This window comes from Squalius cephalus, assembly GCF_949319135.1.
Source record: "Squalius cephalus genome assembly, chromosome: 20".
NCBI classification, from domain to species: domain Eukaryota; kingdom Metazoa; phylum Chordata; class Actinopteri; order Cypriniformes; family Leuciscidae; genus Squalius; species Squalius cephalus.
The window spans coordinates 26,100,719-26,124,255 of NC_137141.1; the positions used below are offsets into that span (position 1 = coordinate 26,100,719).

Below are 23,537 nucleotides of genomic sequence, written 5' to 3' on the forward strand. Positions count from 1 at the left end.
TCTGAACAACCAAATCAACTTCAAACGCAACAGTAGCTTTAAAAAAAATATTAAGATATCATAACATAAACACTCTGCAAGGATACATTTGAAACGATTGGCCAGTCCCTATACTCTCATTAAATCTGCATTACACAATTAACTTGATAAGCCTACAATACAATATAATGACATACTACAAAAAAAAAAAAAAAACCTCACTACATATGCCTTTTTCCACTACATTTTAAATATCTGATGTACAGGCATCAAAACATTTTATTTTACAATAGAAAAAATTAATAACTCTCCATCTCTAATCTCTTTCTAAACAGCTGTAATCTCATGTGGCAGTAATACCATTACTGAGGTTTAATGGGTGTGTATGTTTAGATCAGTGCGTTTTCTCACACTTGAGAAAAAAGGCGACCATGTAATGCCAAACAGATGCAAAAAAAAAATTTTTTAATCATTACTAGAACAGTCTTAATTGTATTGTGGATGATTAGCAAGGCATAGGCCAGGCTGACTTTAGTTTGTGGCTGTAAAACTAATTTAATATTATTTCTTTACAAAATGTAATTAGCCATAATCAATTGGTTTAATTAGCAGAAACGCTGTGATGTGGCTGTTTGTAGTTTTGTGCTGTGTTTTACAGTGGTGTTTATGTGATCTTTAGGTCCATCATGACAGACCTGTATCATCTGAGCCAGGCAGATGGTGCTGGAGATTGGAGAGAGAAGGAAGCTAAAGAAGTGTCCGACCTAGTACAGAACAGAATCATGTATCTACAGGTACATCACATACTCACCTTAATTGTTTTCCTTTTCCTTTTCCTTTTTTAATTTTTTAGAAAGGCTTTATTATATTTATGATTACATTTTCAGTCATTTGTCCCTTGAGTTCGAGTAGATGACATTTGTGGCTAAGATTTTGATTCAGTTCTGTACAAAATCTTTTGTATCCTGTTCATCAAAAAGATTTGTTCAGATTTGCAAACCAATTCGCTTAGTGTGCCTTTTGTCAGTAGGTTGGCTACAAGTGAGTCTTTTGATATTATTAATGGATCACTGAATCATTTACTTAACTGATTCATTACAAAAACCAAAATCATCTTTTATTAAAAATTGCATGTTAAAAATCTAATAAGAGGCTCTTGAAAGAGTGTTTAAATTTAATATAAGAAGAAGAAGAAGAATTGTATTGTATAGTCAAGTCAAGTCACCTTTATTTATATAGCGCTTTTTACAATACAAAAGCGATTGTTTCAAAGTAGCTTTACAGTGATAACAGCAAAATAATGCAACAAAGTTTGTTTCTAGAAGAAAATAGCATCACAGTCCAGCTTAAGTTAGTTCAGTGATTGTTTATTTTTGTTGTAAAAAAGTTAGCTAATTTATATATATAGTCGCTCTGGAGAAAACTGTGATGTCATTGTCCAGCTCAGTTCAGTTCTCATATAATGGTGTCTATGCAGGGATAGTGCTACTTAGAGACTCCTTATGTGATTTGCTCACGACTTGGAAGGCAGAAAAGCAGTCAAATGCTTTAAAAGGAAGACACTTCAGTGAACCAAAAATGTGAGTTAGTATCAGTGGTGGCTGAAGTGCACAAACAAGTACTTGAGTAAAAGTGCAGTTTGTAAGGAAGTTAAAATAACAATAAAATATAACATTTAGGCCTGGTTTCACAGACAGGGTTTAGATTAAGCCAGGATTAGGCCTTAGTTTAATTAGGACATTTAAGTAGCTTTTATAAACGTGCCCTAGAAAAAAAAACATTACTGATCTCTGCATCTTGAGACAAAGCAATGGCACTGACATATTTTAAGATATGTCAGTGCAAGACAAGTTGCATTCAGTTAAAACAGCTCAAACTTGCATTTTAGTCTGGGACTAGGCTTAAGCCTTGTCTGTGAAACCAGGAGATAGTATATAAAAATGAGGAAAAACAAAATGTGTATTGACAAATGTAAACATGCAATATAAAAAAAGACGTCACATAGGGCAAAATGTGTTAACATTTTAAGAAGAATGCTATATAAACTAACATAATAGTTTTATATCATTTGAAACCACTACGGCAGCAGGGAAGATGCATGGACATTCATTTGCGTTATTTTAACGTTGTTTAGATGGTCATACACAAAAAAGAACATGTCCACATTCAAGCATTTCATACAGTGGGCTTAAACAGCTCACCCTTTTACAGCAGATTTAGTTCACAAACAACTGATAGTCGTGTCCTAAATATGATTTTCATTTACAATAATAAATTCGGCATAAGTAACTTACTTTTCGTGTACGCACTCAAGCTCAGAGGATCTCCTGTTCTCGTCTCATTTTGAGTCAGACTTGTGAATTCAGACTGGCTGGGCTCTGACTGGATCATGTGAATCCGTGAGTAGTTGACTCAAAAACAGATGCAGTCGGATCAGTCCTATTCACAAATTAATTGTTCGGTGTGATTTATGAACCGTTTTATTCAATAAGTTCTCATTTAATTAATTGATCAGCACCCATGAACAGTATGATGTACTCAATGGACTTTAAATCTGTTCAAAAATTCAGTCTTGTATGATTGAAAAATGTCAAATTTGAATACTTTTCATTGAACAACCCATATTGCTTGGCTCATATGAATATTGGGGTCCCCCTTCATGTCTATAGTAATTGGCACTGCTTCCATCCCTCACAGCCTCTATTTTGTCTGTATGTTTTGTTTGTTTTTTCAAATTAAGCATGGCGTTTGTTTCGAATAAAGTCTATTAGCTGAACAAGATCACATACACTCACTCACTCTCCTCCTTCCCTCTCCCCATTTATCAGTGAGAGGGGTGATTATATTTCATTTGGCGGGACAGCAGTATTTTGTCCCTCTCTCTGAGATGGAATGGGGCGGTTGTTTTGCACTGACTCCACACTGGAGACTAAACTGACATTCAGCTGCAACACAATGCAGTGCCACGCACAAGCACATAGGCTGTAATCAGCAGAGCTCAGCTTGATTCTGATTCTGGGTTGATTCTCTTGCAGAAAGACTTTAAACCGCTGTCACACTGTGAAGTTAAAGATGGAATGTCAACAGCACATTGTGGCTTTTACCTGATAATCATATCTGTAACTGCATATTTGTGATATATTTATCTTTAAGTTTTATACAGTCAGCAGTGGTATAAACTAAAAATGGGTCTTTGGTCCGCAATGCTAAGTGCATATAGAGGCTAAAAATAAATAGGCTTAGTTATTTATTTTTAGGCTTTCATTCGCTTTAAATCTCAAGGCCATGCATTCAATCAAACTCTGTTATTTAAGTGCATACCACAGAGTGTGGTATTCAAGTCATTTAGTAAAAGCAAGCAAACTCTGCAAGTTGACATAAAATATGACAAATCACATTAAAATGGGTTTATGTGCAATTAGAATACATATGGATTGTGTCAACCACAATTATTTTGAAATAATCAATATCTCTTTTTTTCAAATACATACAGAACATGCATATATGCATATACACATTTCAAATAAATGCTGTTTTTTGAACTTTCTATTTATCAAAGAATACCACAAAGATATTAAGCAGGGCAACGACTTTAAAATTTAGATTTTAAAAAGTTTCTCGAGCACCAAATCAGCCTATCAGATTGATTTCTGTTACAATGAAGCCTGGAGTAATGGCTGCAGAAAATTTAGCTTTGCCATCATAGAAAAAAAAAAAATTAGGTTTTAACACAATTATTGTCACAATACATTATATATAATGATTTTTTTATACAATCCATCAATTAAATATTTTGTATCATATTAAAATATTGAGGCTGAATACAGCAAAACATTACTCACATTTTTATCCCATTAAATGTCATTAAATGTGAAGCATTGTTATAATATCTATTTAATGATAATGCTAAATAAAATTCAGTATTGATATGAGTTAAAAGTAACAGATTCCTGGATTGATGATGATGATGGGTAGGCATTGGGTCTTTCTGATGGGTCAGGCAAAGATTGAGAAACACTGCTTTGTATTATAACCTACTCATTGGGCCCAGGGGAAAACTTTTGTGCTGCTTGTACTACATTAACTTTGGCTAATAACTTTGTTTCAATGCTCTCCATCAGAGAGACGGGTTGAAACGGTAATGAGAGCTGGAGTGTGATTAAAGTGATGGAGTGTATTTTACTTTGTGTGTGAGAGAAAGACAGGTTGATAACAAAGAAGCCGTGTCTCTTATGAAGAATGACGGTCCTCTGTCTGTCTCACTACACTGCTGTCATCCATCTCTTATCTCTCTCTTGCTCCTTCCTTTCTCTTTACTCCAGTCATTTTCCTCTCTATTGTCCCAGTATGAGAGAAACAGCAATAGATGGAGGGACCATTTTTCGTCCTGTTTGTTTCGTTTTCTTTCATCCAGCCAATATCATTCAGACATTATTTTCTTCAGCCATCAGGGCCAAATTTATCATTTCCTCCAGCACATACTAAAAATATTTTCATGCCAGAGATGATTGGAGAACTTGACAAATCTGGTTCTCTCTGTATTCTATCATGTTTTTTTCTTACTGGTGGTCTTGAAAGATGTATAATACAAATGTCTTGAACTGCTCAGTGAACAGCACGGTACAGAAGACACACTTGAGCTGTCGGTCTTGCCAAATGCAAAATCATGTGGTGTTTTTGACATCTAGCAGATCAAGGAACCTGTTGGACTGTAAAAATACAGCAGCCTCAAACTGTCTTTCTACTGTAATGAAATGCAATTCAGACATTTTAAGGTACGATTTCAGTATCAAAAACTGTCCTGTATTTGAGAAACCTTCAAAACTCTCCTTCTCTTTACTGATCTGTAGAACCCTCCGGACTGCAGCAAGGCACGCAAGCTGGTGTGTAACATCAATAAGGGTTGTGGGTACGGCTGCCAGCTGCATCATGTGGTCTACTGCTTCATGATCGCCTATGGCACGCAGCGCACGCTCATACTGGAGTCACAGAACTGGCGCTACGCCACCGGCGGCTGGGAGACCGTCTTTAAACCCGTCAGCGACTCTTGCACTGACCGCACGGGGGCCTCCACTGGACACTGGTCTGGTCAGTAACACACACATGCACACTCAAACAAGACAGGACACATAACACACACATACAAGGCTAAAAAGTGCAATAACTAAATCACACTTCAAGTATTATTATAATGATCACTTTCAAATGTTTGGGGTTGGTAAGATTTGTTTATGCTGAATGCAAGGCTGCATTTATTTGTTCAAAATACATTTTATTCATTACAAATGTACTGTTTTTTATTTTAAATATATTTAAAAGTGTAATTTATTCCTGTGATGGTAAAGCTGAATTTTCAGCATCATTACTCCAGTATTTAGTGTCACATGATCCTTCAGAAATCATTCTAATATGCTGATATGCTTCTCAAGAACCATTTCTTATTATTTTCAATGTTGAAAGTAGTTTTACTGCTTAATATTTTGTGGAAATCATGATGCTTGTTTTTTTCCCCCCGATTGATTCCCAGCATTTATTTTTAGAGAATTTTTTTAGGGTGTTTCTTATAAATGTCTTTACTTTCACTTTTGCTCAATTTAATGAATACTGGTTGAATAAAACTATTAATCGTAAAAACAATCGTACTGAACCCAAACTTTTCAAATCACCTCAGCTATGATTGGCTGATCTCTTCGAATGTTAAATGAGTAATACTTACTTATTCATTAGAAGTTTGTGCAGACTGTACTATCAGACTGTAGTACAAAGGGGATGCTCAGTATTTCGGTTATCAGCAGATAATATCGTTTTGTTTTCATTGGATATAATCAGTCAATACTGGATATGTTATTGTTCATGCTAATTTCCCATATTTGCACATTCAGATTACCTTTATCAACATCTTTAATCTATACATTATGATATTGTGATGCCTGATTTTTTTAACATTTGAAATGATTAATTTGAGTTTTTATAGTACATTTTTTATTTTTTCAAGCAAAATAGTATATAATTGTAATATCTGCCATTTATCAGATATCTGCTATCTAAAATAGGCTATCATAACACAAAACAAATTATAAGCTTATTAGTATTGGCAGAATTTTGATATTAGCGCATCCCTATTTAAATTCAGTCCATGCTAAAAATGTGCCAGATGGTTAGGTGAAATTTAGAAGTGATCAGGGACCTTGATAATACACTTCATCTGCTTGTTTCTTGTGTTGAGATTGGGGATGTGCATTCTGTTTATTTTATATACTGCTATTATTTTTTTAATTATTTTTCTCAGTACACATGGTTTTTGGCATCTCGCTGTTTTAAATTGTCAATTGGAGTGCTGGTTAGTTGATTGTTTTTCATAAATGCAAGAAAATGTATTCAATAATAGATTTTTTTTAAGTGTTCAGTCGGGAAACACACTAACGGTCATTTTTATATACACTGGTCCTGCGTAAGAGTCTGTCTAATAGGCTGAATCCAGTGTTCGGGGAAATCTCTCTACAGCTGGAGTGAACCTGCTGTGCTCTTAAAAGGAAAGCAGAGGGGAAGGAGAGACTGCCTTTAAAACATGAAAGAAATGACCTCAAAACAAAGCAGCGCTTTCCCATCACTCTTTCCTCCCTGAGGACACAGTCTCTCTTAGTTTGCCCTAAAGTCTGAGTTTCTGCACTCCACGGACCAGTGTGATTGACAGAGATGGAGCGAGTGAAATTAAACATGCCATTCCAACTCATTACGTTACATACATTTATGCATTTGGTAGGCATTTTTATCCAAAGCGATTTACAATGTATTCAAGATGGAGCTCGAAGTGGTCCGTTACTCACTGTTTTTTTACATTCCCTGGGAATTGAACCCATGACCTTGGTGTTGCTAGTGCCATGCCATCCGTTTTTAACACATTAACATTAACATTTCAGCTTCTCATAATAAACGCCCATACTGACGATACCCAAATGAATTCAGGCTAATTCTAGTGGAGCTTTCGATGGTTCTCAATAATGTGCATAACATAACCCTGTTAATGCCTCTAGTTATAACACGCACGGGGTCGAAGGGCAGACAAAATCCTTAAGGATAATCCTGCTGGCGTTTAGAGAAAATACCCCCAGCAACATGCACACCCAAACACATGCAGCATTTAAAATGAATCAGTGTCGCTTCAGCGGTACATACGCATAGACAGCATGAATTAAAAATAATAAAGAAGCCTCCTCCCCTGAAGCCCCCCCTTCAATTTATTCATCGGGATGCAAGGACAAGATGTAATTTAGATTCTCTTGCTGCTCTAATGAGGATGAGAGAGAGAGAGTTATTTTGTTTATCAGTGCAATGAGGGGTGCTGGGCTGGAAAAACCTCATCCTCATGCAAAGAGCCTAACAGCAAGGTTATATAAGAACGGCTGGGGAGTTTCTCCAACACTTCTTTGTGTAAAAATACTTTTTAACATTTAATGCTGCATAAGGCATAATTTAAACCTGGCACACAGTCTCTTTGAAGATGTTTTTCCCTGATAAAGTTTTTTTTTCCCTGTTACTACATGCCAGTGGTTGAACAATATGGATTTTTCAATAGTTATTGCCTTTTGTTCCAGATATCTAGAGTGTTTCAGCCACCATGTAATATGCATATATATACAGTACTGTGCAAAAGTCTTAGGCACGTTAGTATTTTCACCAGAAAAAAATGGTTTTAAGACAGTTATTTATATATTTTGCTGTAGTGTGTCTGTAGGAAATATCAGTTTACATTTCGAAACATTCCTTTTGCCATTAATTGTAATAATCCAGCGAGATCTTTGTATGCACAAGGAATCTGACAACAACCGGTATGCTGTTTGCAGGAAGGTTTCTTCAAGCGTCTTAGAGATGTTGCCACAGTTCTTCTGGATTTAGTCTCTCAGTTTTTTCTGTTTCTTCATGTAATCACAGACAGACTCAATGATGGTGAGATCAGATCTCCGCTTGGAGCATACCGGCTGTTGTCAGACTCCTTGTGCATACAGAAATCTCACTGGATTATTACAATTAATGGCAAAAGGAATGTTTGGAAATGTAAACTGATATTTCCTACTGACACACTAGAGCAAAATATATAAATAACTGTCTTAAAACCATTTTTTTCTGGTGAGAATTATTATAATTAATGGCAAAATGAATGTTTGGAAATGTAAACTGATATGTCCTACTGACACACACTACAGCAAACGATAAATAACTGGCTTAAAACCATTTTTTGTGTGTGTGAAAATACTAACGTGCCTAAGACATTTGCACAGTACTGTACATATGCACATTATATATATACTGATATGGCTTCCAATATTTTCTACATCCCCATGGCCTGAAACATACTCTTGGCATGTGTGTAAGCACATAATAACACATCCTGTGTAATGGCACAGACATTTGAAGGGAACTCCATCACCTCACCCCTTGAGGTTTGTTACCACCACACTAATGCAAGAAGGCATGTGATGTATGTGGCATATACACACTGACAAATTGTGCACCTTGAATGCACTGTAAGTCACTTTGGATAAAACCGGCTGCCAAAGGCGTCAATGTAATGTAATGTAAAGGATGTTCAGCAGGCATTTGAATCTGTTTTTATACCTACGTGTATTATGTTTGTGGCCTAAGGGTGTATTTTTTTCCTCTCCTGCTCCTGTGTTCTCAGCCCACACACTTTATTCCTTGTGAGCAGCTTCTCCGTCAAGCTTTATTGACTTGCTAATTGTAAATTAATCTCATATTGGAAAAGCATGTTGGGCCAATTTACAGTCCATTCTGCAATATTTCATTTCTCCAGTGCATTCCTTTATCTTTTCCGCTTATTATCTTGTGCCTTTGTCTGTAGGTGAAGCAAACGATCGGGATGTTCAGGTCATAGAGTTGCCCATCGTGGACAGCCTGCACCCTCGTCCCCCATACCTGCCCCTGGCCATCCCTGAAGACCTTGCGGACCGACTTCAGAGGCTTCACGGAGACCCAGCCGTGTGGTGGGTGTCTCAGTTTGTCAAGTACCTGATCCGCCCTCAGGCCTGGCTGATAAAGGAGATGGAAGAGGCCACCAACAAGCTGGGCTTCAAGCACCCCATTATAGGGTGAGACATTACACATTATCCCATCAAATCCACTCAGACGCTACATATTTCACTGTTTTTTATTAGTGAAGCCAGAACGTACTATGCTTACTATACTTATTAAAATAATTGTGACTCATTGTTTCTTGGGAAATTAAGCAATCGGCTAAAACATAAGAACTAATTTTTAGTCCAAAATAATAGATTTTCACAAAAAAAAAAATATTTTTTATTTTTTTATATAATAATTATTAGTCCCATTGTTTAAAGCTATGTGTTTAAAGCTTCCTCAAGCTTAGGAAACACAGGCACTGTAAGGTTTTGAATGTATTTATGTGTGAGAGAGGGAAGGAGGGGGAGAAAAGGAGGAGAGAGACCCTTTCACACAAACCACCACTGCTCCAACAATCAATCTCCACTTACACCCACTTTGCTCTCTACTGGGAGCGCAACCACTCACAGCCATCTTTCTGTCTCTATCTCTCTCGCACACACTATTCGTACTTTCTCTGTCATCTTTTTATTCAGGCGCCCATCCTTACACTCACACATAGACACATAATGGTTGGCATTTTCAGAAAACCGGCACCCCAAAGCGTAAAACCTTTAAACATCCGTTTAAAAAAATAACACAATTTTATTCTGCTGGTCTGTATTTTTTCCTGTTCTTTGGCGACCTTGAATCCCTTTCTCAAACGGACACACACAATCAGCCTGACCCAGGAACTGCTCTTCTCTCCAGGGTACATGTGCGCCGGACAGATAAGGTAGGGACGGAGGCGGCATTCCACCCCATAGAAGAGTACATGGCGCATGTGGAGGACCACTACCAGAGCCTGGCCCAGCGCATGCATGTGGACAAGAAACGGGTTTACCTCGCCACCGACGACCCCTCTCTACTGCAAGAGGCCAAGTCTAAGTGAGTACAATTTATACAGTCTTAGTATCCCATGCAGTGTTTCTTCTCAATTAAATTGATCTTGTCTTAAAGCTCTTTAGATATTTTAACTGGAAATAATCATTAAGACAAAAATAATCATTAAGAGAATAGCTTAGAATCATTAAGAATACACTAAGTTGTAACCATTCTAACCAACATGGAACATCATCATTAAGTGACTGAAATAAAACACTGTAAGGGTATAACCTGGGTTCTCCCAAGGTCTTTTTCTCCATTCTGCCACCTGTTGGAGTTTTGGTTCCTTGCCACTGTCGCCTTTTTCCACCTTTGTTGCCATTGGCTTGGCTTGCTTAGTTGGGGACATTAAATTTAACATTTGATTTAATATTCAACAATAATATTGATCTGCCTGCATTGACACTATTATACAAGAAGTGAACTGAGCTGGACGATGACATCATGGTTTACTCCAGAGCGGCTATATATATATAAATGAACTAAATAAATAACTTTTTTTAAACAAAAATGAAACATCACTCAACTGTGACGCTATTTTCTTCTGGAAACAAACTTTTTTGCATTATTTTTCTGTTATCTCTGTAAAGCTGCTTTGAAACAATCTGATTTAAAAAAAAGTGCTATGTAAATAAATGTGACTTGACTATCAATTTGACTAAGGCCGTGTCCATAGAGCGTTTTTTCCCAAGGCCAGACTATTTTTTCAGTTGTTTTCAATGGGAGTGCCACGAATTTAAAAACGGCAGCAACGTGTCGAGGTGCTGAGCGTCTATTTTTCCAGACCTCAAGAGTTGAAAAATGTTCAGCTTTGGGTAAAACGCTGTGCTCATTACTATCACTTTTTACCCAGCCATCCAATCACAGTGGAGGAGGGACGAGACAAATACGACATTGACCAACCGTCACATACTGCTAGTACAACGACAGCAGATGACAACAACAAGCACAATAGTGAAACAAAATCATTTAAAACAATGTCTCTGAAAAAAGTGCTGTGTTACCGAAACGCTCTCAAGCGCATTTTCAGAAGACCACCTGGCATTTTCAGCTGGCTAAAAATGCTTTGGTGGACACACGGCCTAAAGGCTCTTTCACACCATGGATGATAACTGTAATGATAACTATAACTAGAAAGATTTAATAATCATTAATAATGTGAAAAGGGAAGTCCTTTTGTGCACAGAGTGCATTCTGGGATTCTTTTATTACCAAAGGACACATGCAGTGCTGCATTAGAATTTGTCCAAATCTAGGTGTTTAATAATACTTGCTGTTCTCTGTTTGGAACAGCCTTGACGTCATAAGCATGCTTGAAATGATGCCTAAAATTGCTGTACGCTGTAGGTAGGCAGCTGACCAGGAACATAGCAAGAGGTGGGCCATCAGGAGGGCCTTTTAATCAACATTTGTTTTGTGTTTGTGTGCAGGTACCCTGATTATGAATTTATTAGTGATAATTCTATTTCATGGTCTGCTGGGCTACACAACCGCTACACTGAAAACTCTCTGAGAGGAGTCATCTTGGATATCCACTTCCTTTCCAGGACAAACTTCTTAGTGTGCACCTTCTCCTCACAGGTACAGTCTGACCCACTTCTTAAAGAAGTTTTTGTTCTGTTTGTCTCCTACATGGTCATGTCCCTTTCTGCTCGCCAAACACCTGTAGCTGTGTGATGACTTTATTGTGCATGTGTTTTCCTGCATGCACTGCCCAAACCTCCCACAGCATTTCTATGGGGTTAAGACTTGACCATTTTATAACTCTCCATTTCCTCTTGTTGTTCTTCCCATTTTCTTTAGTTTTTTTTTGAGCTTCAGCTTTTTTATGGATAAACTCAAGTCCTCTCTGGTACAATGCGGACTTTATGGTTAGCTCTGAAATAGCATGCTGACTTTATGTTTGGTTTGTGATTTTTGTTTTCATGTCAGAAATGGTGTCTGGCAAAAAATAGTCTAGAATTACTATGAACAGAAAGTCTGGTCCATTTATTCTGGCCAGGAATCGCCCACATAAGACAAACTCACACTGTACAATTTTTGACTGTGGATTTTGGCTGCCAAAATCAATGATATTAACTAATATTTGTATATTACAAATTGCTAGTGTGACATATTTATTGCCGGTTGATTAATTCCCATTATGACCTTATGACTTCTGATGAAGTCACAGTCATGCAGTGTGATTGCTCCAACCAGCTATCAATGGGACGATTGGGAGCAGTCTTTGCTACAATTGTGCACTCTCACATGAAAAAGACCATGGGTGTCACAGTGTACCAAGACTTTTAGCCAAGATCTCACTGGAGTAATAGGGGTAGCTAACCCTGCTTCTGTAGACTTCAGTTCCAACACACCTGTCTGTTATTTTCAAATAACTCTGAACACCTCAACTTTGATAAGTGTTCGATATAATGTTTATGCACTGCAAAAAATTCTGCGCCTGCGTGTTGCAGACCGTCGCAGCTTGTGGCAATAACTGATAAGGCCTGCCATTTCTGTTGCGTATGAGAAACATAAACGGTGAATGTGCCAAAAGCGGAACGATACAGAGCTGCTTGCTTGAACCACGCACCACACAGAACATTTATCAGTTCGGCTCAAAACACACTGAGCTTAGAGTGAATGCATTTACTTGCTGACTGTCTCAATCACGCCACCACTAAACAGCGCTGTGAGACCCTGTGAAAAGCGTTCGAGTTCGGTGCAGAGTTCTCACATACAAACCACAAATCAAATGCCTTGTGATTTTAACTACTTAAAAGCCAGATGAAACAGTGCTGACATTCTCAACAACACTGATGCAGAAAACAGAAGAAACAGAAACACTGAGCCACAACAATACAGTTAGAAGGCTTTTCGATCCACAAGTTGCCAACATTTACCATGATTTACTGTAGAAACACTAACTGAAACCATGGGATTGTGGCAGAAATGTGGAATATTGTGGAGTAGCCTATTTTTTGTTATTAAGCTATAGCAGTTTGCATTTGTATTATACTACTGTAAATGTCTTTAGGCTACTGTTTTTCATAACAAATACCATAGAAGCAATATAGTTAATACTTTTACCCTGGTAATGAGGTGCAATGAGTGGTTTTACCTGTGGTTAAAATACTCTAAACACTAGATCCAAATACAATGGAAGACCAAATTTTACCCTGTAAAAATTAGGTTGTTTTTTGTTAATAAACATACATTTACATCTGCATCCCAACTCAAGCTACAGTTTATCTGATGAAAAAAACCAAGGAGCAAAGATCTGCCTTTAAACTTGAAAGAAATAAAGATTTGACATTTATTGTGATATTTATCATTATTAACTGATATGAAAAATTTTAACGTGATCATTTTTTTGGCCATATCGCCTAGCCCTACTCTACAGTATGGTAGCCTTCCAAGAGCAAGACTTTACCAATCAACAGTCGTAAAGATCCATGAAAATGGCCACAGCATGTCAGGAATTAGAAAGAAAACTTTTGGTCCAGTGACTTTTCTTAATCCATCATTATAGCAGTCTGATACATTTTAAACAAGACTTTGTTTCCCGAAAAACTGATTAAAACCCCCTGCAGAGGCCAGCTAGTCAGATCCAAGTTTCTGATTTTGAAATCCGAAATCTTGAAATTTTTGTGTGCAGTATGCTCCAGACTGTGGGTACTTTGTTCTAATATTCCTTAAGCTTCACTTCATCTCTTCATGAGGAGCACTTAACCATTGTAAAGTCCATTCATCTTTGTCAGGTGCAACTACATATCCCTTTCAACTCCACTCAGAGGATTCTGCTTGAAAGGAGCTTGTGAACATGTGTCTTTGTTTTCCTTTCCACTGTGCACAGGTGTGTCGAGTGGCCTATGAGATCATGCAGACTCTCCATCCAGACGCTTCCTCTTTCTTCTACTCCCTCGATGACATCTACTACTTTGGTGGGCAGAACGCCCACAACCAGATCGCCATCTACCCGCACCAACCACGCAACAGCGAAGACATCCCACTAGAGCCCGGAGACTTGATCGGCGTCGCGGGCAATCATTGGGACGGATACTCTAAGGGAATCAACCGCAAAATGGGCCGTACTGGCCTCTACCCCTCCTATAAAGTCAAAGAGAAGATCGAGACAGTGAAGTATCCCACGTACCCAGAGGCGGACAAACTTCTCAAGAAGCCGTAGAGAAAGACAGTACAAATACTCTTGTTTATGAAATGAGGAAACCCTGGACCACCCAAATGGGATGCACTTTGTGTGTGAGCGTGTATGAATGTGTTCGTGTACATGTGTGTGTGTTGTCTAGGGGTTCTTCAAAAGGTTTTGGGACATCTTCCTAACTCTGGTGCTTGGACCTTGAGTCCCCCTGAAATGGGAATCAGGGTCGTGGAAGACAAAAAAACAAAGAGCATGAACTCAAGACAACAGAAAAACGGAAGGCACTGTACTGTAGGTACTTTCTAATTAATCTCCGGGTAATGAAGGGGACTAAATACGTTTATTTAAGAACACAACTGGAAGAAGAAACATTGCAACAAACCGATCATGACAAAGGAATCATAAACCCGGGTTACTCTCGTCCTCCTATGCTCTTATACCTCCTTGTGCACAATGATGGCATCCTTTACTCTAGCCTCAGTCTACTTGTTTCTCTCATGCCATCGCTTTGCCAACTGACACTCCTCTTCACACCCATGAGCTATTAATTTCCACTGCCATACTGTGCTTTTAAATGTGACTTATGCTGTTTTTATTTTCACTGTAAGGTTTATCATGTGTTTGTGTGAGTGTGTATGTGCGTTTGTGTGTGAAGTGTGCGGAAACGGTGCCTATGAGGGCGATTGACTTTTACGGAAAGAGTTTTGACTCTGGAGCCTTACGGACCAGCCTTTCCACGCAGAATTACACTCCTCCCCTCCTTTCCATGTAGTGTCTTATCCACAGCCGTGTGTCCATCATGTTTTTTTAAGAGATCATTTCATTTTATTACATTTTAAAATACAAAACAGATAAGAAAATGACACTTAATATGAAGATAAGGATACTAATATTATTAATGATATGATATTGATGATGAGATGAGAAGAGAAAGAATAATTATGGTAAGAATGACACTTGCTGTCATTATAAATTTTAGTTAATCATGAAGGAGTTGTTCATTGTTTTATGTTTGCGGGCATTGTCTCTTTGGTAAGCAGATCAAATAAATTGATCAGCCAAATTTGGTCTATGTCTGTATTTTACTATTGTGTGTATGTCTGTATTTTAATATTGTGTGGTGTGTGTGTGTGCGTGGGTCCGTGCGTGTGTGTGTGCGCGTGTGTATGTTTGGCTCTTCTTTAGGGACAATTGACTTAAAGCTGACAAACTACATTTTTTGTTTTATTATTGTGCTGGCACAACACGACATTGTAAGTTTTTTGTCCCAGTTTTATATTTTATATTTAGCCTATATTCACACGGTAGGATAATATGTTTTCAGTGCTATTTTAGTGCACTAAATTCCACTGTATTCACACACAGTTTGGTTATAAACAAGAGTATTTTAACCGAACTAGCTTCCTGACACTTTCAGGATTCAAAATCGCTATGTCAATAAATCTGTGTGAACCGAACCTTATTTAACTGCTTGTGTCATATGATCTGTGATATAAAGTTTTTCTAATGTTCTAGACGCCGGCATTTTTTATATTTACAATGTCAGGCGATATAGCGAGAACTGTTTGAGAGGTGTTGTATGAGCAGGACAGTTTGAGAGTGTGTGGGAAAATATGGTTGTCAATCACTGACACTGACTGTGTGAATGTATATACAACAGGTGTTTTCAAGTTATATATATATATTTTTTTTTTGTGCCTTTATTTGATAGGACAGTAGAGATTTTGACAGGAAATCAAGGGGTGGAGAGAGAGGGGAAGGGGATCGGCAAAGGACCTCGAGCTGGGAATCGAACTCGGGTCGCCTGAGGCGCAGTTGCGCTATATGTCGGCGCGTTAACCATGGCGCCGACAGGTGTTTTCAAACTTTTTGCTTTTACAAACCCCATTGGGAAGAATTCCTTTTCTAAAATATGAAGACCTATAGTTAGGCTGTAAAAATCTGAAATATTATAAATATGTGATAAATGTGTAAAAATATTTCGTTTATTTTTTTTATTGTATCTTACCTGTCTATATCGATATATATCTATATCTATATATATATATTAATTCTGCACTTTTTTGTAATTTTTAGTTAAAAATATATTCATTTATATTTATTAACATAAATTTCTGATAATCGCAGGTTGCTATGGTCACACAGGTTAGTCGTGGCCACGAGAATAAGATGCCGTTCCCTTAATATAGGATCTCGAGGCCACAATTTCACATCATGTGGCCATGACATAAGGATGACGTTACAGTAGCTTTTATAAGCCTGCCCTAGAAAAAAAACATTACTGGTGTGCATCTTGAGACAAAACAATGGGACTGACATATTTTTTCAGTGCAAGTTGCTTTCTGTTAAAACAACTCAAACATGCATCTATCGTCTGTCTGTCTATCTGATTTTCTATCCATCCATACATCCGTATGATTTTTTGTATCTTTGTCTATCTGTCTGTCTATCTGATTTTCTATCCATCTATCCATCCATATAATTTTTGTCTCTCTTTCTAGCTGTCTGACTGTCTATCTGATTTTCTATCCATTCATGCATCCGTATGTTTTTCTGTCTCTCTGTCTGAATGTCTATCTAATTTTCCATCCATCCAGAAAGGAAGTCGATGTTAACCAAAATTGTTTGGTTATGAACATTCTTCAAAATATCTTCTTTTGGGTTCAGTAGAACAAAGAAAGGCTTCAGGTTTCAGTTTCGAATGATGACAGACTTTTAATTTTGGGGTGAACAGTCCCTTTAAGGGATATTAGCAGCAAATATATTCAGGAAAAGTCTCAAATCAAACGTGTGTGTTCATGTGCCACCTGCTTATGCAATTTTAGTACCATAGAGAGGTGAGATTTTCAGTCCTGTCAATAATTAATTACAAATGTGATGCATGCGTGTGAGTGTGTGCGTCATAGCCCAAATTACAGCTCTGAAACCAAGTTCAGTTCCCAGCGGTGGGCTAAACAGAATGAACGTTTCTCCAAGGTGTTCCTGAACACACAGGTCACACACTGCTCTCATTAATTAAACCACAACACACTCTGAGCAGGCATTTCAATGAAATTGCTATTTACAATTATTTATTGAACTGACCAATGAACCCCATATGCTTATGAAAATATAACAAATAGGAAAATAAGCTCTCTCTCCCAGCAGGATGTCATGTTGTTCTTGGAGGCTCTCAGAAGACTGGATCTGTTTTTCTGGTGCCTCTCGGGTTCCTCAGTTTTATGACCTGATTCCAAGTTCAGATAAATTTGGGCCTTGCTATAAACACTGTAGACGACATGTCTTAAAGGTACATCAATCACCAAAGTTACCCAGTAACTACAATTTTGTCCGCGTTTTCTTACCTTCATGCCATGCTTTCTTTCTTCTGTGGAAGCCAAAAGAAGATGATTAACAGAATATTTATGATGTTGTTTTTTTATATAATGAAACAAACTTCAAAAATGACAAAATATTTCAGAAGAGTATCATAAAAGTGACCCATATTACTAAACCATTTGATAACTTTGATTGAGGAACAGACAAAATTTCAATTTATTTACTGAAAATCTTCCCTCATAACTCAAAAGTCACAATGTAACGGAAGTTTTTTCTGTATTGAAATGAACATCTGGGTGAAACAGATTATCGAAAAGAAAAAAATGTAGAGCAGTGACTTGGTTCTATCCATTGGTTGTTGAATGGATGGAGGCACATCTGAATGTGAAATGCTGTAGTTGCGGACTGATTTTTTGGATAAGTCAGGCATACCTCACCAGAGAGGAGTCTGTCAGTTCATTAAAAGATAGAGATTTGGATGGACATTTAGTTTGAGTATTATGATGTCAAAAAAAAAAATTAAACATACACGGATGAATCATTCACAATAAGATTTATAGCATGCATTTAGAAAATAGATTAGACTTTAAGAGCTAAAATGCTAATTAGCTCCCTTTGTGCCATAGAAAGAACGGCAGGTTTGTAATGATACATTAAAATGGCAGAATTTCAATTTTGCGTCAACTGTCCCTTTAACTGAACTGAATATTTACAAAACAGCAGCTGTAATTCTTTAGGAGGCAGGAGATGAAGTGCTCTAATCAAGGGCAACAATTTGTAGAAGCAGGAATTGAAGCATTGCCCCTAGAATAGGTTTTCTAGAATGATTAGCGTCCTGTCTGCCTGCAGCCTCAATTAACTGCCAAAGACCCCCACATCACCCTCTATCTCTCTCTTGTTGGCATTAGTTTGCATGTTGGCTGAAACAGCGTGTTTCTGGTCTTCTAGCATCTGGGCTTTTAGCGCTGTTAGCAGCTGGGCTGATCTGATAGCTTGGGTGATTAAGAGGTTGCGTCTCTGCCTCGACACGCAGAGAAATTGCAGCACGGCTCTTATCTCTTCACACGTTAAACGTCTTTACTTTTACAGCCGCTCCTCGCCTCTCCCTCTCCATCTGTCTTTTTACGCTGTAGATGCAGGACTATAGAATAGAGATTTGAAGGTATGAGGGTACAGTATAATTCCTTCCTAAATCAATCACGACTCAGTTACTGAATGTCAATGTGTGCTTAAGGTAAGCCTTTCTAGGCCCGAAGGCTTAAGACTAAAAAATGGACTTGTTATTTATGTAATCATTTCCTGTCTAAAACTTTAGTTTTCCAGAATCTTTGGCATATTTGAACCCTTTCCAGCAGTGACTGTATTTTGAGATCCATCTTTTCACACTGAGGACAATTGGGGGGGTGAAAACTTTTTGAATTTGAAGATCAAGGTAAATTGTACTTATTTTGTCTTCCGGGAAACATGTAAGTATCTTCTGTTGCTTCCGAAGGGAAGTACTAAATAATAAAAATTGATATTTAAACAAAATGAGAAAAATTTTGACATCTTGATCCTGTTCAAAAGTTTTCACCCCCAGCTCTGAAAGGGATAGTTCACCCAAAAATGAAAATGAGCTAAATGATTTAAGATGATTTACTCACCCTGAAGCCATCCTAGGTGTATATCACATTCTTCTTTCAGACAAATACAATCGGAGTTGTATTAAAAAATATCCTGGCTCTTCCAAGATTTATAATGGGAGTGAATGGGTGTATGTCTTTGGAAGTCCACCTAAGTGCATCCATCCTTCATAAAAGTGCTCCACGCGTCTCCGGGAGTTAATAAAGGCCTTCTGAAGCGAAGCAATGCATTTGTGTAAGAAAAATCCATATTTAAAATTTTATCAACTAAAACAACTAGCGGCAGACGGCCTACGCAAGTCGACTTACGCCAAAAGAGTAACCCTTTATGATGTATGAGGTAGGAGTGGCGTAAGCTTTGACGCCTCTCGGAGTCCAAACAAACAGGGCTGGTCAACCGCGTTTGTCATTACGTTGTGCATCAAGTTCAAGGGCGACTCTTTTGGCGTAAATCGATGCGTACGGCCGTCTGCCGGAAGCTAGTTATTTTAGTTTTTATTTAAGAGCCAGGACATTTTTTTAATATAACTTTGATTGTATTCGTCTGAAAGAAGAATGTCATATACACCTGACTTCAGGGTGAGTAAATCATGGGCTAATATTCATTTTTGGGTGAACTATCCCTTTAATGCATCGTGTTTCCTTCTAGAGCAGGGGTGTCAAACTCAGTTCCTGGAGGGCCACAGCCCTGCAGAGTTTAGCTTCAACCCTAATTAAACACACCTGATCAGCTAATCAAGTCCTTCAGGCTTATTTGAAAACTGCAGGTGTGTGTGTGTGTGTTGAAGCAGGGTTGGAACAAAACTGTGTAGGGCTGTGGCCCTCCAGGAACTGAGTTTGACACCTGTGTTCTAGAGCATCAGTGAATGTTTGTACCTTTTTTAATAGTTGTGTTTGAGTCCCTCAATTGTCCTCAGTGTGAAAAGATGGATCTAAAAACCAGACAGTCACTGCTGGAAAGGGTTCATATGCAAAATATGCTGGAAAACTGAAGAATTTGCCGGACCTGAAGGATTTTTCTTAAGAACATTGGGCAGTTTAACTGCTCAGGACAAACAAGGGACAAAAAAAACAGTCGTGGATCCTCCAGGTAACGACACACAGTATTAAGAATCAAGGGTATGTAAACTTTTGAACGCGGTCATTTTTATAAATTCAGTTATTATTTTGTCTTGTGGACATGTAAACTTTCTTATTCAGGACAGTACTAAATAAATAATAACATGCATTTTGTATGATCCCTCTTATTTTGTTAAAATAATTCACATTTTGCAGATTCTCCAAGGTGTATGTAAACTTATGAGCATGACTGTAAATGTGTGAGTTTGTGTGAGAAATTAATGTCAGGATCGTAACCAGTCGGGAAACAAGAAACTGTGAGTTGGTAACATTTGCTGGACGACGACCTTCAGTCTTGTAGTGTCGGCTTGATCTAATAAGATTAAAGGAACGCCCGGGGTTAAATACAAGGTAAGCTCTGTCATTCATTCATCTGTAACATGCTGTCGGTTACCGCTGACATTCATTTCGATTTGTCGCAGAATTCACTATTTTACTCGTCGCTCTTTACTCACTGTCTTCTTGCTAAACAAGTACACTAACTAAACACAACAACCTTGGTTTGGTGTAGATAGATAGATAGAAAGGGGCGGGGCTACACAAGGTCTATATTAAATGAAGCAAGAGTGCACAGTTGGTTATCAAAGATATACAATTATTGACTACAGGGGGATTTTAAGTTGAAGCCCCACTACATTTGCGATAATTGCATGTATTGAGTAAATGTAATTCAGTCATTCAAAACAACACAGCAATGGCTTCTTGCTTCATAGGCCTGCAGATAAGAGGTTTTCATGCATTTTTCAGACACAACCCCTTCTAAACCAGTCCTAAACTGACCTTCATTATAAATATAAAGCAGTTTAGAGATTCTCTGACGTTTCTCGAAATGATGTCAGTGACCCCAGCAGCTTTTAAACGGTGAAACTTCCCCTTGCGCTTTCTTTCAGCCAACTGGCGGCGAGTCGTATGGATGCTTTGAAATGACAAATGACTTCGTCAGCTTCGTAAATGAGAAATCACTGAACCACATCAGACAGCAGATGGAATCCGTTACTTTAAAAGCTTTTTGCAGAATTCTGCATTGAAAAGAAGTAATTGTCTGTCATTTGTGCTGTCATTAAATGGACTGTGTACGCTTGTGTGTGCGAGACAATATGTGGGGAGACACAGATCTATGTTGTTGTTTTTTTTCATTCATTCAAGTGTTCAACCAATATTCAATCTTTATAAGGTCTTTTACCATCATAGCAATACTGCTTTAGTCATCTAAGCATGAGACACATTAATTCAGGAGTTTTCAAGTGGCCACTTTGGAGTCGCAACATTTTTTTTTATAGAAAATCAAGGACAAAAAAAGTTAACTGATTACTGTTTCATTTCATATATATAAAAACTGTATTTCAGGTTTATAAAAACAAATACCCTGTCAGCTTAATATAAAATACATATTTTGGGGATAATTTTTTTTAAATAATGTTGAATTTAGTGCAATGGTGGCAGTTATTTAATTGCAAACTCAAAATAATTTACAAAAATATACACTTAAACCTAAATGGGTCTTTAATCACTTCTAAATTAGTTGTTTCCAATTTTATTGGAATATTAAGCAATTAAATTGACGTGTTTAATGATATAATGATTTTTTTTTCAGCTTTAGGCTGAAAATAAAAATAAACCCTATAAAATGCTGAACACTGGCCATAACCTTGTCCAGCAGTTGGTGAGCGAGAGAAGAGGAGAGTGAAAGAATCGCTACTCTCTCTGGGACTGCAGGTCATCTGCTGTAATTAAGGTGTCACTCTCTGACACTTGAATAAATATGTGGTGAAAGCAAAGGACGAAAAGGTGTATGAAGGAACTGTGCTGCTTTTGACAGGAGAGAAAGAATGAGGATAAAGATGTAAACAAAGCTGAAAAGGATGATGAGTGAAAGAAAAGCCCTCTCTGTAGGTGATGCGAGACGGTTTTTATTGGATCCTGAGGGGATTTATTCCACAGTCCTACTGGAACAGGCATTCTGCTGGTTTATTTTTTGTCAGTAATGGTCCAGCTGTACTTTTTCAGGTGAGCTCATATGGTGTCAACTCTTTTAGCACAGCGAAAAAACAAAGGCTTATTTGACTGGTTGCGTGTTGTAGTGGGTAATGATCTGGGCTGGTAAGTGAAGGTGTGGGTAAAATCCATGCGAGGGTTTAGCTCTGAGCTTTTACCCTTGTGCCCTTGAACAAAGTACTTATCCTCATGTTACACCAGTAGACCTGTCCCAGTATTACATCTGTTAGGCGTTTTGGACATACAGTAAAGTGTCTGTTACATAAATACTAACGCTTACTCCATTTGGTGTTCCCCAACCCGATCTCATGGCAATTCATACGTATTTTCCGAGGTGGCGGACCTCATTCATACGTTTTTTGATAAATCATACATTTTACGATTTGCCCAATTCGTATGAATTCATACGAATGACCTACCCCTTACCCCGCCCCTAAACCTACTTTAGACAAATTGTACGAATTCGTATAGAATGGTGCGTATGAACAAATTTATAAGGAAAAAAACTGTAACTAATAGACCAGCTCCATTGCGGTTTCCAAGTGATCAAGGCATTCCATTTAAAAACATCGCAAGGTTCCACCAGTAGTGGACACTCGTGCAACGTAAGCATGATGTACATCCACGTAAACAAGATGGAGGGCGTAAAAAATGGACTTAAACACAGCCCTGGTCTGACCTCATCTGATGCTACAGATTGTTACTTCCCCGCTTGATGTTCCTGATAACCTTGCTAGCTACCGCTATCTCCAGTCATCATGTCATCCAAGTTATCTTCCAGTCATCCCTCATCTCAATGTTGTTCGTGTGTGTGTGTGTGTGTGTGTGTGTGTGTGTGTGCTCAGAGACAAAAACTCAAAGTTAACAATACTATATACTAATACTGATACTAGTCTATACTAATAATAATCTCATCTGCTAACAATCTCAAGTATCATCACTTACCTGTTTATGCATTGTGTTCCTTCCATGTCTGCAAATAAACCTAACTGTTTAAGTTTTACCTCAGTTCTGGTCATTGCGTGTGTATATAAATTGCTTACTCTTCTTTAGTGTTACTTTTTAAAGCACTTGAAGCAAAATAGCCCATGTTTATGAACTGAGAACTATCAGATACAGTATGTTAGATAAACTACTATCACATTTAACATAAAATATCATATGAAAATACAGATTTTATAAATAAAAACAGGCGAAAGGTTGTACAGGAAGCACTAAAATTGAAAATTATTGGAAAATTAAATGTGTCTGGGCTTTTATCAGATTATCTGTATGCCCATTAATAAGTATTTATTGATTTGCTGATTGCTTATTGTTCATTAGAAAGAAAACACAGTGGAATGTACAGTTTTGCTTGT

General features: G+C 37.7%; 1 protein-coding gene across 1 annotated transcript in view; it reads left to right on the forward strand.

The window, feature by feature from the left end:
* fut8a (fucosyltransferase 8a (alpha (1,6) fucosyltransferase)) overlaps positions 1-15,633 on the forward strand; it is a 69,906-nt gene extending 54,273 nt beyond the window's left edge. Inside the window, exons 6-11 of the mRNA XM_079852683.1 lie at positions 659-773; positions 4,830-5,067; positions 8,840-9,086; positions 9,808-9,984; positions 11,412-11,562; positions 13,820-15,633. Coding sequence (XP_079708809.1) covers positions 659-773; positions 4,830-5,067; positions 8,840-9,086; positions 9,808-9,984; positions 11,412-11,562; positions 13,820-14,152 — 1,261 coding nt within the window. The 3' untranslated portion in view covers positions 14,153-15,633. The remainder of the gene's footprint in view (positions 1-658; positions 774-4,829; positions 5,068-8,839; positions 9,087-9,807; positions 9,985-11,411; positions 11,563-13,819) is intronic.
* Positions 15,634-23,537: the final 7,904 nt, after the last annotated feature.